The sequence below is a fragment of the Helobdella robusta genome (assembly GCF_000326865.2).
Source record: "Helobdella robusta unplaced genomic scaffold HELROscaffold_77, whole genome shotgun sequence".
Classification (NCBI taxonomy): Eukaryota; Metazoa; Annelida; class Clitellata; order Rhynchobdellida; family Glossiphoniidae; genus Helobdella; species Helobdella robusta.
This window is the reverse complement of record NW_008705439.1, coordinates 202413-218659: the sequence shown is the minus strand read 5'-3', so window position 1 is coordinate 218659 and position 16247 is coordinate 202413. Positions and strand designations below refer to the sequence as shown.

The 16247-nt window shown below is 34.1% G+C and overlaps 1 protein-coding gene across 1 annotated transcript; it reads right to left on the bottom strand.

Annotated features, from left to right (window-relative positions):
• Nucleotides 1-849: 849 nt before the first annotated feature.
• HELRODRAFT_140151 (hypothetical protein) lies at nucleotides 850-11085 on the bottom strand (the record flags this gene model as incomplete). The annotated part of the gene is made up of 4 exons (XM_009031675.1): nucleotides 850-1075; nucleotides 1373-1707; nucleotides 10561-10754; nucleotides 10887-11085. Coding segments are annotated over 4 exons (954 nt in total), but the record flags the coding sequence as incomplete, so codon positions are not given.
• Nucleotides 11086-16247: the final 5162 nt, after the last annotated feature.

Below are 16247 nucleotides of genomic sequence, written 5' to 3'. Positions count from 1 at the left end.
AATACAAATATACATATAATAATTATATAAACGTATATACATCGTGTGTGTTTGTTTGTGTGTATGTGATTGTGTGCGCGTGTGTGTGGCATAATTGATAATATCAATAACAATAATACGTTACCTATTTTTCGAATATATAAACGCTATGACTTCGCACGGTAAATAAACTATGAATAATAATAAAAACAATAATGATGACAATAATAATAACAACAATAATAATAATAATGGTAATTTTATTGTTATTGTTGTTAATGTAAGTAGTATTATTGTTGTCGTCAGCAATGAATTAGATGGATGAACGTAGATGACTTTGCTGGGGTACCATGGTATAAAAATATTTCTGATGGCTAATGTAGTCAGTAACAACAATATATATAATAATAATAATAAGAATAATAGGAATAAAAATAATATGGATAAAAATGAAGACGACGGTGACGATAGCGACGAGTAACTACCGTTCGCGACAACAGTGACGTCATAGTTGTGGATGTCGTGACTTTTTGACGCCAGCCGTCCACTGATGGTGATGAACAGGTGTGAAAATACACGGCAAAGATCAACAACAGCTATTAGAAAAAAAATGAACAACGGAAAATAAAATATGGAATGTTTAATCGTACTACTAAAATACGGCAACGCGTCAAAAAAACCACCACAACGACCACCAGAAATCAAATTTGTCGCCATTAAAACAACCGCCCCAACAACTATGACAACAATGGCGGATGGATTCCTGGATAACTTCACGCTCCCACTGGCTGAATTCCGAAGTACGTGCTTCCTCCTGTTGGGCTCGAAGATGACCTCAATGCTGTCGACAGTGCCGCCCATGGCTAGCGTCTCGTTCATCGCAACGTACGATACGACCGTCATTTCCGGGTCACCTGACTTCATGACGTCATGAACGCAACTTTCCAGGAAGTATCCTCTGAGTAGGGGGTGGCGTGACTTGCATATGTACAATGATGCGTTGAATGTCACGGTCGTTGTTGGTGACGACGACGACGATGATTTTTGGTAAAGTGATGGCGATGATTTTTTTGATGACAATTTTTCTGGTGAAGTTCTATGTTGAATTTGAGGTAGATTCGAGTTGTGATGATGATGCTGATGGGATGAAGACGATGATGATGATGGTGATGGCGAATCTGATAAATTCAAATTCCTATAATCATCTTCATCATCGCTGTCTTCATCGTCGAGGTCGTCACCGCCATCACTGACGTCCAGTCCGTCCGTTATAAAAGCATTCTTATTCCTATTCGCAAACTGATTCGTCCGACTACCATCCAGAAGCGATGACGATGACGTTGATGATGACGTAGACGGCGACTGCTTGGAAGGTTTGCGTCTAACCCCCAACAAATCAATTCTCAAACTTCCAGGACATCCGACCGAACAGAGCTGTACCGATTCGCGGTTACCGATACCGGCATGCTGCACGAAATCGTCGTGAGTCCTGATAAAAACCGAAACCGTATTCAGAATCTTCCTAATCGATATCGTGACGTCGAGATGACGTAATGTGATCGTCACGTGACGCCCTGACTGCACGTGAGTGAGTTTGACGCTGTCCTGGGGCCCGGCCGAGGTCGACCCGTCTTCGAATGTCGGTGGCAGGTCGTTGGAAGTGGCCTGGTAGAGGAGGTAGTGGTGTGGTGAGGCGCATTCCTCGTCTTTCTTTATCATTACTGTTGCCTGTGTGGGTAGAACGTTGTTTTTGTTTGTTTGTTTGTTTGCCTGTTTGTTTGTTTGTTTATAAAACTTGTTTTTGATGTAGCTGTAAATGATGTTATATATGGTTAGCTTAATGTGCACATATGCATGTATGTTTGTGTGCACGTGTGTTCAAGCTGTGCGCGCCTATGTATGAGTGTATAATATATATATATATATATATATATATATATATATATATATATATATGTGCGTGTGTGTGTGTGTGTGTGTGTGTCGGTGTATGTATGTGTGCGTGCGTGCGTGCTTACGGTGCAACAACAGCTGAACTATAATTGAAATGGAAAGGTAAATAATGAGGTCTGCATATGAAAACAAGATGGAAGTGGATGACGACGACGACGATGTTGATGATGATGCTTGAATGAGTGAACAAGTAAATGAATAAAGGAATGAATAAATGATGATGAGAAAATGACAATTGAATGAAGAAAAAGTGAGTAATAAAGAAGAAGATGATGAGAACGATGATGTTACAGATGAAGACGAAACATGCATATAAAGATGTACACAATTCGACATAGGCAACTTTAACAGACAAATAGCGAAATGTTGCAATCCCTCGACAATTGATGGCAGGACAGTAACTGTTGAACGTTATTATGGGAGAATTAATTTTTGCCCTGGCAGCTGTTTAAACGTGTGAATTTGATCAGGAGATTTAATATTATCTCGATAAAAATTGTTGTTGGATAGACATGAATCGCCCGCTGCTTCTTTCAACAACTTTCATTAAAAAGATAGAAAATTTATTTTCACAATTCTGGTTTTTTTGTAATCAATATACTATATCGTTGTGGCTTAGGCCAAATAGTTGCCCAACTAACTATTCAGTGACTTTCTAGTAAAAACACAAACATGCAAATATAAAAACGTACTAACACAAATAGACATGCATACATACGTAAACACATACCAGCATACATACATACGCACACATGCATGCATGCGTGCATTCACATACGTACACACACATACATACAATCTCGTGGTAAGTTGCAAAGTGAGCAATCTTCAATGAAGTATTACTTGAAAATAATAAATAGCTAATATTCAATGCAACAAGAGTGGATGGATGCATGCACGTGTGTATATATGTATGTTTTTTTGTATGTATGTATGTATGTATTTTTTATGTATGTATGTATGTATGTATGTATGTAAGTATCGTATCGTATCGCATGTATGTACGTACGTATATACGTAAATATGTATGAAAAAATCAATTTTGTACCTAAAGTTGTGATATTGTTTGATAGTCAGCTAATCAATGTTTGACTGATGGCGTAGTAACGAATCTGTTTGTTTGTATGTTTGTTTGTATGTACATTTGTATGAAAACCTGTATGTTTGTTTGTTTTTCCATGTTTGTTTGTATGTACGTTTGCTTGTATATATGTATAAATGTGTATTTTTTTTGTATGTACCCTACCCATACTTTTATGTTTGGGCTTTGAAAACGTCATTTTTTTTGATAGGAATGTATTTTCGTTACTACATTTCGGCTTATTAGCATCAACAACATTAACAACAACATCAACAACAACATCAAAAACAACATCAACATCAACAACATCATCAACATCAACAACATCAACAACAACAACATCAACAACAACAACATCAACAACAACATCAACAACAACATCAACGACATCATCATCAACAACAACATCAACAACAACGACAACAACATCAACAACAACGACAACAACAACGAAATACTTGTAACTCATCGTCAGCCATGTTTATCACAGCATGTAACAAAGGAATTGTCAAAAATAAATAACACAACAACAATAAATAATAATAATAACAATAATAAAAATAATTATAATTTATAATAATAATAATAAATATTATGACTAAAATTATTGTTATTGTTATTAACAACGGTGATAGCAATGAATAAATGAAAGAGCGAATGAATGAATGAATAAATCAACTTAAGAAATAAAAGAATAAAAGAGCGAATATTCTATGAAAGACTGAAGGAATGAATGAATGAATGAATGAATGAATGAATGAAAAGATTAAATGAATAAATGTTTCAATGAAAGAAAGAATGAATGAATGAAAATTGAATGAATGAATTAGTTAATGAATGAATGAATAAATGAATGAATGAATAAATGAATGAATGAATGAATAAAACCCAGCGTGATATACTTACAACACTCTAGACATTAACAACGACACTAACAACAAATAACAATAAATATAAATGTCTGTATATAACATACAATATAGCACACAATATATACGATAAACCCAGTATATACAATATATTCAAAAGATATAATATATACAATATATACATACAAAAATATACATACCGAGACTAAAAAACATATAAAAATGTACATACAAACATACCTACATACATACACGCAATTATAAGCAAACAAACAAACATATTTGAAGCTTTCATTGTTATTTATGTTATCTTAAAATGTTAATATGAAAACAAGTGAAAGGTAGATGATATATATATATATATCATATATATATATATATATATATATATATATATATATATATATTTAATATATATATATTATATGTATCATATACATATCTAACATGCAAAAATATTATAAATATGTATACACCTATGTTATTTATTTATTCTTTTTTATACATTCATTCACTCATCTTTCCATTCATCCATTCATTCATTCATCCATTCTTTCATTCATTCATTCATTCATTCATTCATCCATTCGTTCATTCATACCTTCATCAATTAATTCACCCAATAATTCATCCATCCACTCATTTATATAAAGTTCTGGTGAATTAATTCCATTCGGTAATAATGGTACTGCTAAAATTGTGATTTGCATTAATAATAATAATTATTATTATTGTTGCAAATTTTAACATAATTATTTTTATAATATTATTATTTTATTATTATTATTATTCTGACCCAATTTCTCGTGAAAGAAGATGATGAAGATGATCCGTATGTGCTGGCAATTAATCAAAATAATATCACCCCAACATGAGATAACAATAATAATAATAATATTAATAATAACATACAAACAAACAAACAAACATACCTAAATACATACATACAAACAAACAAACATACAAGCCTTCACTTGAACATGCAAAGCGATCAACAGCATCAACAAAAACAAAGCGAACATACTTACAGACATACAAATATGCGTAAAAACAAACACACATACTTACAAACCAAACATATAAACAAACATACAAACCAAACATATAAACATACATACAAACATACATACAAACATACAAAAAAATCAACAACAAAAGCATGGAAAAAAGAAAAATTTAGCATGTGCTCCATAATTTATAACCTTCTTTACACCTTAATTGTTTCTGAACAAAAACAACAACATCAACCACATCATCATCGTCGTCGTAGCAATCATCATCATTAACACCAAAGCAACAACAACAACAACTAAAAACGGTTTGTAAAACAACAAACAATTTGAAAAAGATGATAACGACGATGATGATGGCGGTGATGACGACGACGATGATGACTCGAATGAAAATGATGATGCATTACAAGCCCTCCAGTTGTTAAAAGAAAATTTTCAACAGATTCTAAAGATAAACATTGCTATCTTCCGCTCTTCATTCATCCAGTTATTCAATCACTCATTCGTTCATCCAGTCAGTCATTCATGCGTTCGTTCGTTCATTCATTCATTCAATCAATCAATCAATCGACCGATCGTTCGCTCTTTACTTGTTCATATATACATTCTTTTATTTGTTAGTTCATTCATTCATGAGTTTTTATTTGATTCGTCCATTCAGTCTCACGTTCGCTCACTCATTTATTCCTATTCCTTTATCTACTCATTCATTCAGTCATTCATTCATTCATTCATTCTTTTACTCAAACATTCATTAACTGGTGATAATGATAATGATGACGACAAAGACATCAGAAATTTGACGAGCTGGAAGAAGAAATCAATAAGGCACATGACTCATGACGATGGTGATGATGGTGATGATGGTGATGATGACGAAGGTGATGATGACGATGGTGATGATGATGAGGATAATGATGAAGAGACTATGGATATGATAATGAATCAGATGGAGATGGCGATTCTGTCCCGCCAACATAACGTATCCACCAGCGCTGTTAATGGCGATCTTATCACATTTTTATCTATCTCCCATTATATCTTTTCGTCTCTCTCCCTTTCTCTCTCTCTCTCTCTCTCTCTCTCTCTCTTTCTCTCTCTCTCTCTCTCTCTCTTTTACATTCTTTCTTCATTCTTTAATCTTTTATTTAAATTTTTTCAATCATTTATTACCAAATAAAATTTTCGGAATTATACATTTATTATACATGAAACAAAATGACACACATACATACATAGACACACACACACACACACACACACACACACACACACACACACACACAGAGGCATACTTATGTACATACATACATACATACATACATACATACATACATACATACATACATACATACATACATACATACATACATACATACATACATACATACATACATACATACATACATACATACATACATACATACATACATACATACATACATACATACATACATACATACATACATACATACATACATACATACATACATACATACATACATACATACATACATTCATACATACATACATACATACATACATACATACATACATACATTCTTGATAGACATGAGTTAAAAAATTACCGACCTGTATCTAACCTGATGTTTTTGTCAAAGTTGGTTGAAAGAATCGTTTTATCACAATTTGCTTCTCATTTGAAAATTCATAATCTTCTGCCGGTTCACCAGTCGGGTTATCGTGTGTTTCACTCGACGGAAACAGCTTTAATTGATGTTTCGTCAAGGTCGTATTCATCAATGGACGAACAAAATGTGTCATTGCTTGCTCTCTTGGACATGAGCTCGGCGTTCGTTTGCGTCGATCATGCAGTACTTCTCAAAAAACTGAAGCAAACCTTTGGACTATCGGGAGTCGTTCACAAGTGGTTCGTGTCGTACCTTGCTGGTCGTACTCAACAAATTTTATTCAAAACAAATTTGGCAGCTATCGATGCTTCGTCATACGGTGTACCACAGGGTTCCGTCTTAGGTCCCATTCTCTTTTTGCTTTATACAGCAGATGTCTACACAATAATTGAGTCGTACAATTTCAGGTTTCATGCATTTGCTGACGACATCCAAATAATAGCCAACTCCTCTCCCTCGTCGTTTGGTGATGTGGTCGATGATTTAGTATCGTGTTTATCAGCCATTGATGTTTGGATGATGGGGCACAGATTAAAGTTGAACCATTGCAAGACCCAGTTTTTGCCTGTGGGTACATGGCAACAAGTGAATAGAGTGAATAGAGTGGGTATCAACACTATCAGAATAAAGGAATCTGTCATCGAATTTTGTGCGTCAGCACGAAATCTTGGATTTATTTTTGATACAAACATGACAACGCAATTGCACATAAAGTTGTTGTTGAAAGAATGTACTTACCAATTGAGAAAATTGAGACTCATCAAAGGATCTCTAAATATGCATACATTGCAATGTTTAATTCACTCGTTCATTCACTCGAGGATCGATTATTGCAACAGTTTATTCTACGGTTTACCCAAAAAGTATGTTGCACAGTTACAATTAATTCAAAATCGGGCTGCCAAGTTGTTAACTGGTGGTTCATATTTTGATCATGTTACTCCTATTCTCTTCAATCTTCAATGGTTGCCCGTTCAACAAAGAATTGTCTTCAAAATTGCCCTACTGGTGTATAAAAGCATTAATGGATTAGCACCAAAATATTTAATGGATCGAATTGTTCCAAGAAATGCACCGTTACAGTGTCAGAAGTTACGGTCAAACGATTTAGATTTGTTAACAATTCGACAAACTCAGCTTGCTGTTGGTTGCAGAGATTTCGCGGTTATGGGACCGAAGATTTAGAACAGTTTGCCGGTTGACTTGCGAAATCGTGGGTTGCCAATTACTGAATTTCGAAGAAAGCTAAAGAACCATCTTTTCAGACAAACTTTTCATGATATGATTTGATTGAAGTGAAACATTTAATCAACTTTTGCATTAGCGCATTTAATCAACTTTTACATTGTTAGCGCCTTTGAGAACAATAAAGGGCGCTTTATATATAAATAATCTAATAATAATAATAATAATAATACATACATACATACAAACAAACAAACAAACATACATACACATACATACATACATACATACAACGCTGTATACAACATCATTTACATACAACAACATCATTTTTATGGTAGCAGCATCATAAAAATTGATGTGCAAACACATTACAGAATATAAATATAATATATATATATATATATATATATATATATATATATATATATATACATTCATTTTTTTCTCTCTTTCTCTATAACCCTCTCTCTCTCTCTCTCTCTCTCTCTCTCTATCTCTCTCTCTCTCTTTCTTTATCTCTCTCTTTGTCTTTTTCTCTCTCTTTGCTCAGGCAACAACAATTATCATAATAGTCCAAAAGTTATACCACTGTTTATTACTTTATAGCATAACTGTTACCAAGAGTGATAACAACAACATCAATAACAACAACAACATCAATAACAACAACAACAACCGTTACAACAACAACAACAACCGTTACAACAACAACAACAACAACATCACACACAACAAAAACAACACTTTGCCATATGTATGCACCAAACGCACGAATGTTTGCAATCTGCTTGTTTGATCATCTTCTTCCTCTTCTTCTTCTTCATCATCATCTTCTTCTTCTTCATCATCTTCTTCCTCTTCCTCATCATCTTCATCGTCGTCGTCATCATCTACGTCGTCGTCATCATCTTCATCGTCGTCGTCATCATCACCACAAACAATACCACCACACCAAACATCACATTATCAGCAGTGCATTAAGACAGGCCTATAAAATGGACAAGAGAAAATGAGATGCATGCAAAAGTGCAATTAAAGGAGGAAAAAATGACGGAAAGAAAGAAGATAACGGATAATGAAAGAATGAAAAGAGAGATAAATTAAACGAAAAAAAAGGTGAAAGAGAGAGAGAGAGAGAGAGAGACAGACCGAAAAAGACAGAAAGATAAAGATCTTAGATCTTAGTTAATTCAGCAGTGTCTGAAAAGCACTATCTTCTAATTACACGTGCAATTAAATACACATACACATAAGCATACAAAATTAAACACACACACACACACATAAATATAAATATATACATACATGCATACATACAAACATACAAACAAACATACATGCATACAAACAACATACAAACAAACAATCTTACGCCATGAATATATAAACCAAAACGAAAAAATAGAAAACATATATAGAGATTCATACATACATAAATATCAACACACACATAAACACACAAACACACACTTAAAAAGGCACGCAAACATACAATAGGACATACAAAGACCAGACAAACAGACGGACAGAAAGAAAGAGAGATAGATAGACAGACACTCTTTAATTAAGCCTTTAATTAAGCATATAATATTATATAACATAAAAACCAATATAATATGATAATATAACATAATTTAATAATATAGCATAATATAATATAACATGATATAACAACATAACGAGACAAGGTGCTAATTAAAAGCAAACTTCAGTGTTATTGCCAGTTCAAAAGTGCTACCAAGTTCACACACGTTCATCATACTCACGACTCACGCAACTTTAAAAACAAACAAACATAAGGGCAAACATGCAAACATACAAACCAAACATGCCCGCGTTCAGTTCAAATCCACATCTACACACACACCCACACGCACGCACACACACACACACACACACACACACATGATATACATGCATACGTACACAAACACACGGGACACACGACATACATGCATACACAAACATACACACATACCTACATACACACATATCAATACATACATACAAACAAACACACAGACACAATAATGTGAATAATGTACACAAAAATAAACAAATACAGAATGAAAATGATAGTTCATAATGAGATCAATTTGGCTGTTATAAATAAATCCGATATCATCATTATCATCGGCGTTGTCATCATCATCAGTAGCATCATCTTCATCAATATCAGCAGCAGCAGCCGAAGTAGCAGCTGCAGTAGCAACAACATTGTCATCAACATCATCGCAACAATCATCACTATAAAATTCATTAATCATCATTTTTTATTATAAAAACAGACTCTGCTTTTAATCTTGTGAAGATTTGTTTGATGACGTTTTAAATCATTACCATCATCATTCTCGTCATATTAATAATAATAATAATAATAAATATTATTATTAATTATTATTATTATAACTTCGATCACAAATTAAGCAGGTGTTTTGTAATTTTACCAGTTGAAAAAAATCTCTTGTATGTATGTGTGTATGTATGTATGTATGTGTGTATGTACGTATGTGTGTGTGCGTGTGTGTACATGCATGCGTGCGTGCGTGTGTATGTATATACGTGTAAAAAAATGGCATGGTTACGCTGTCAAAGTTGTCAATGTCAATATATCAATGATGCTACGATTAAAATTGTTAATAATAATAACGAAACACTACTGCTGCTACTACTACTACTATTACTACTACTACTACTACTACTACTACTAATAATAATAATAATAATAATAATACATCCACTACTACCAATAATGAAGGATAATAATAACAATAACATTAAACATAAAAGAATAAAAAGGAACATAAAACGAAAGAGAAGCAGACCTTGGTAACGATAGAGCCCCCCCTATGACCCTCTGCCGTGATTTGCACGGTGTAATGTTCGTTGTCGACCATGGGCCAGGCCCCAAGAATGCCACAGGTCTCGAACTGCTGACCGAACGTCCTTAGATGTGGATCCCCAAAGACGCCACACACTCTGTACTTGGGATTCAGTAGTGAATCGTTGCTGCCTCTGCCTCTCACGCTATCGTCGTCGTTGTAGTCGTCGCCGTCGTCATTGTTGTTGTTGTCGTCGCCGATGTTTTCATCATTGAGTGAACCACCACCACCACCACCACCACCACCATCGTCGTCGTCGTCGTCATCACCGTGGTACGTGCAGACGATCGGTTTAGAGTTGGGCACGAAATTAGGTTGTTCGAATATCGGCCCGACAACGGAGCAACCGAATTCCTTGAGATAGGAGCCGATGCTTTGCTTGGTGGCGTGATACTGCAGGACTCCGTGACAAACGCGACTCGAGTTGGCCAGGCAGACGAAATACGTTCGCCAGATGAGGCAGAGCTTGTCTTGCAGGTCGGGCGTCAGGTGCGAGTTCCGTTTCGAGAGGGCATCGTTCATATTAATTCGAGAGGTTTCTTGCGCTGTTGAAAACAACGCGAAGCATAAGTTCAACGATGAAGAACATTTGCTGGTTGATGATGACGATGATGATGATGAGGATGACGATGATAATGATGACGAAGACGACGAGGATAACAATGATGAGGAGGACGATGATGATAAGTTTGGTGGAGGCAATAACTGCGGAAGGGCATCTGTATGTGATTGGTTGATTGATAAGTTGGTTGACTGAGATGATTGGCTGGTTGGTAGGTCGATTAAACAATTAGTCAGTCAATTAAGCGATTTTGATTGATTGATTTATTGATTGGTTGATTGATTTATTGATTGAAAAAACCAAGAGCAATTCTTTATAAAATAAAGTTCAGGTGTACGTGCAGGCATGTAGGTATACATAAAAACATATTGGTACAAACTATAAAGTTACATGAAAACACACACACACTCACATACGCACGCACACACACGCAAACACATCACAAACACACACACACGCGCGCACACATCACACACATTATACCTACATCTTTTTTATTATTTCTTAAATTACGCAGCTCATGAGGCAAACACACATAAGTGAAACAGTTTGGAAAATTTATTAGTTTCAAAATACATCATCATCATCATCATCAGCAGCAGCAGCAACAACAGCATCTGTTTCAACACCATTATCATCATCATCATCATCGGCATCATCATCATCATCACAATCATCATCATCACAATCATCATCATCACAATCATCGTCGCAGTAAAGTTACATGGTTGTTAAAAGTTCAAAACGTCATTTATCATCTTAGCATGTGACGACGTTGTACAATAGAAGAAGCGCTCTCTTAACACTTAAGCAGACAGGCAGACGGAGATAGACAGACAGACAGACAAACAGACGAACAGACAATCAACCAGGCAGAAAGAAGTGTAGACTTGTTAAAATAAAACGTTACCAACAAAAAATAAAGAATAAAGATAATGGCGGAATGAAGGAGAGAAAGGTGGATGAATGATAGGATTAAAGATTAAAAGAGAGTAGATGAATGAATAAACGAGTGAATGAATGTATGATGGTACAATAAAAAATGATTATATCAACTAATAAATAATAATAATAATAAATAATAATAACAAATAATAATAATAATAAAGATAAACAGTCTGGTAATAAATCAAACGAGGAAGAAACTTGTGAAAGCCTCACAACTACAAACTTCAAAAAGATGTTAAAACATTTTCATTCATTCATACATTCGTTCATTCATTCACTCATTCATTCGTTCGTTCATTCATTCGTTCATTCAATCATTCATTCATTCATTCATTCATTCATTTACTTCTTCGTTCACTAATTCATTCATTCATTCATTCATTCATTTATTTATTACATCACCGTCTTAAAAATTGAGAGGAAAATGAAAGAGAGAAAGAGATGAAACAGGAAAGAGGAAAGAAAAAGTCAGGTAAAAAAATATTTAATTCGTTAAAAGATAAACTTCGCATAAACATCAAAAAAATGAAGGAGTGAATGAATGAATGAATGAACAAACGAATGACACAGTATAATAAAATGAGATTTGGATGAGTAGGTTGAATGAGAAAAACTGAATACGACTTTGATGCTGTTTTTGTTTATTATATCTTGATAGAAAACATAGATATAAGATTGAATGAAGGATTATTTATACTATGTTTAAATGAACGAATGAGGAAATGAAATTATTTGTATGAATGAAGGCAACAATCATTCATTCATTCATCATCATCCCCATCTTATAAATAACAATAATAAAATATCATAATAGTAATATCATCATCAGCAAACTCAATATTTACATACATACATAAATATATACATATACGCACACACACCACACACACACGCACGCACACACACACACATACATACATACAATCCTACTAACCTACAGACGGTAACAGAAGAGAAGAGTATAGAAACATGATTGAGAGAATGAATAAATGAAAGAACGAAGAGGTATTATTGTATGATGTTGATTTAATGTTATCCCGATGAGATAATGATGACAAGAGCAGTGATAACGATCGGATCAATAGTTTTTGTTGTTGTGGCTGTTGTGGCTGCTGTTGTGGTTGCTGTTGATGCTGCTGTTGTTGTTGTTGTTTGGAAATCAAAAAGGCACTTTTAGCGGATCCATAACTTAATCTCATTTCCATTACTCCCCGCCCATTTGTATGTGATGTTATTGTTAGCGTTGTGGCTGTCGTCGTTGTGGCTGCTACTGGTGTAACCGACGCTGCTGCTGTCGCTGTAGTTGTTGATGTTGTGGATGTTATGTTGTTGTTGTGGATGTTATGTTGTTGTTGTGGATGTTATGTTGTTGTTGTTAATGTCATACAAATATTTCGGTAATTAATAAAGTAGGGCATATTTTTTGTGGTTGCAATGTGTTTGCTATGTAGGTAGCATTTCTAAAGCTGTTAACGTATCTTAAGTAGTGCTGTTGTTGTGGTCGTTGTTGTTGTTGTGGTCGTTGTTGTCGTTGTTGCTGTTGAGGTCGTTGTTGTCGTTGTTGCTGTTGAGGTCGTCGTCTTCGCTGACGTCTTCACTGCATTATCTGATGGATTATGAAAATGAAAAATATGAAATTTATAAATCACAACAAAAATAAAGAACAAAGAGAGAACAGAGAGCGAGAGAGAGAGAGAAAGAGCGATGCTTGAAAAATGAGAAAGATAATGATAGAGAGTGGATGGGAGAGAGGGAGAGAGAAAGAAAGAAAGAGAGAGAGAGAAACCAAGACGGAGAATGAAAGCCAAACCAATTATAACAATTTAACCATTCCGTGGAAGAGGTAATTTCATGTATAATAACATCGGCACGGGGGTGTACACTCACAACAAGCATAAACACACACACACATTCTCACACACACACACATTCATACATACACACATACATACATACATACACACATAATAATACATACATACATACACATACATACATACATGCAAATAAACAAACACACATACATACAACCAACCAAACATTCACACACACACACGCATACATAAAAACAAACAAAAATAAACATATCATTTTACTTTTTCTTTCCTCTCTTATTTTTCTCTTATTCTCTCTCTCTCTCTCTCTCTCTCTCTCTTTCCTATTATCTCTTACTCTCCAACACGCACACACATACAAAGACAAAAACACACAAACACACACATACAAAGACAAAAACACACAAACACACACACACTCAAATATGAACGGTAAAAAAGTAAAGAGAAAGCCACGTAAAAAAAATTTAATTCGTTAAAAGATAAACTTCGCATAAACATCAAAGAAATGAAGGAGTGAATGAAGGAATGTACGAACGAACGAATAACAAATAAAAGAAAAAAAAGAAGACCATCTCAATGCAGAGCAATAGAAGGCTTGGCGGAAATAATAAATAGAACAATTTTTTTTCATATAAACTTCCCATTTAATTATGATAACTCCAAATGGCCTCAAAAAAAACAATAATAACAATAATAATGATGGTAACAATAATAATAATACTAATAATAACAACAACAATACTAATTATAAATAAAAATAATTGTTCTTTTCAAATTCTTTGTTAAAGTAAATAGGAACAATAGAAAAGCATTGTACGACCTTTCCTAAACACGCTGTATTATGTATGTATGTTTGTAGGTTTGTTTGTATGTATGTCTGTACGTTTGTTTGTATGTATGTTTGTATGTATGTTTGTATGTATGTTTGTATGTGTGTGTATGTACTTTTTGTTCTTCGTTTGAACAAGCATCATAATTAACAGTGCCATATTGAAAAAAATAAAATTGAAAAAGTTATCCATTGAGTATTTTCGAGAGTGAGAGAGAGAAAGAGAGAGAAAAAGAGAGAAAGAGAGAGAGAAAAAAAGAGAAAGAAAGAGAGAGAGGCAGACAGACAGAAACACTTAAAGAACGAGAAAACTGAACGGCGAAATGAATTGTTTAAATAATTTCAGAAAAAAATTAATTAGATTTTTCATTTTTTGCCTCTGGTATGTAACCTGGCAGCTAGGAGGGATTTAATTAAAAAGTTTTTACATGAGGTCGAGAATGAATGAGTGAATGAATGAATGAGTGGATGAAAGAATGAATGTACGATTAAATGAATGAGTGAATAAATAAATCAATCAATCAATCATTCAATGGAAGAATGAAAGAAGAAAGAAAGAAAGAAAGATTGAATGAATGAATGAATGAATGAATGAATGAAACATTAAAAAAAATAAACCAACAAAACGAACGAAAGAGTAAATCGATCAACAAATGAATGAAAAAAGAAATGAATGAAACTTAATAGATAAAGAAATAGGTCAAACTGAAGGAATAAAATAAAACGAATGAATGAATTAATAAATGAATGAATGAATGAATGAGAGAAGAATTTCTCAGTAATTACTTCTTAATTGTTCAGACGATCTCATTGTTCTTCAACAAACGACGCCTCGTTCGCTAGCTAGCCTTACTACACAACACCATGTCTACGGATGGGTGTCTAATACACCAGAGCACGCACCGCACAAATACCACATAGTACAATATAGCAGCAAGCAGTACCACATAGTAAACTCTAAGATACAATATATCTATGAGTATCTAAAATCTAAATAGTATCTTCCTACCGCATTTAAATATTATAAAGTATCAAGCATGTAAAAGCATACAAAACATGTGCGTATGTATGTATATATAATACATACATTTATACATATTTACATGTAACAAGCAGTAACACACAGTAAACTTTACAATATGAGTACCATGAGTATCTAGAATCAGTAGGCACCATATAGATGATGATGATGACGATGGTGGTAATGGTAATGAAGATGTCGATGATGAAGACGACGACGACGATGATGAAGTTGCCTGTGGCGAAGAAGATGACGACGACGACGACGATTATCAAAATAATAAATCAAATATAATGGGAATTAGCTGGTGCACGTACGTGTATAACATACATAAACACACGTACACGAACACACACGCACACGAAAACACACGTACATGCATGCATACAAACAAACAAAAATACGCACATTAAATAAAAAATATTTTATAAC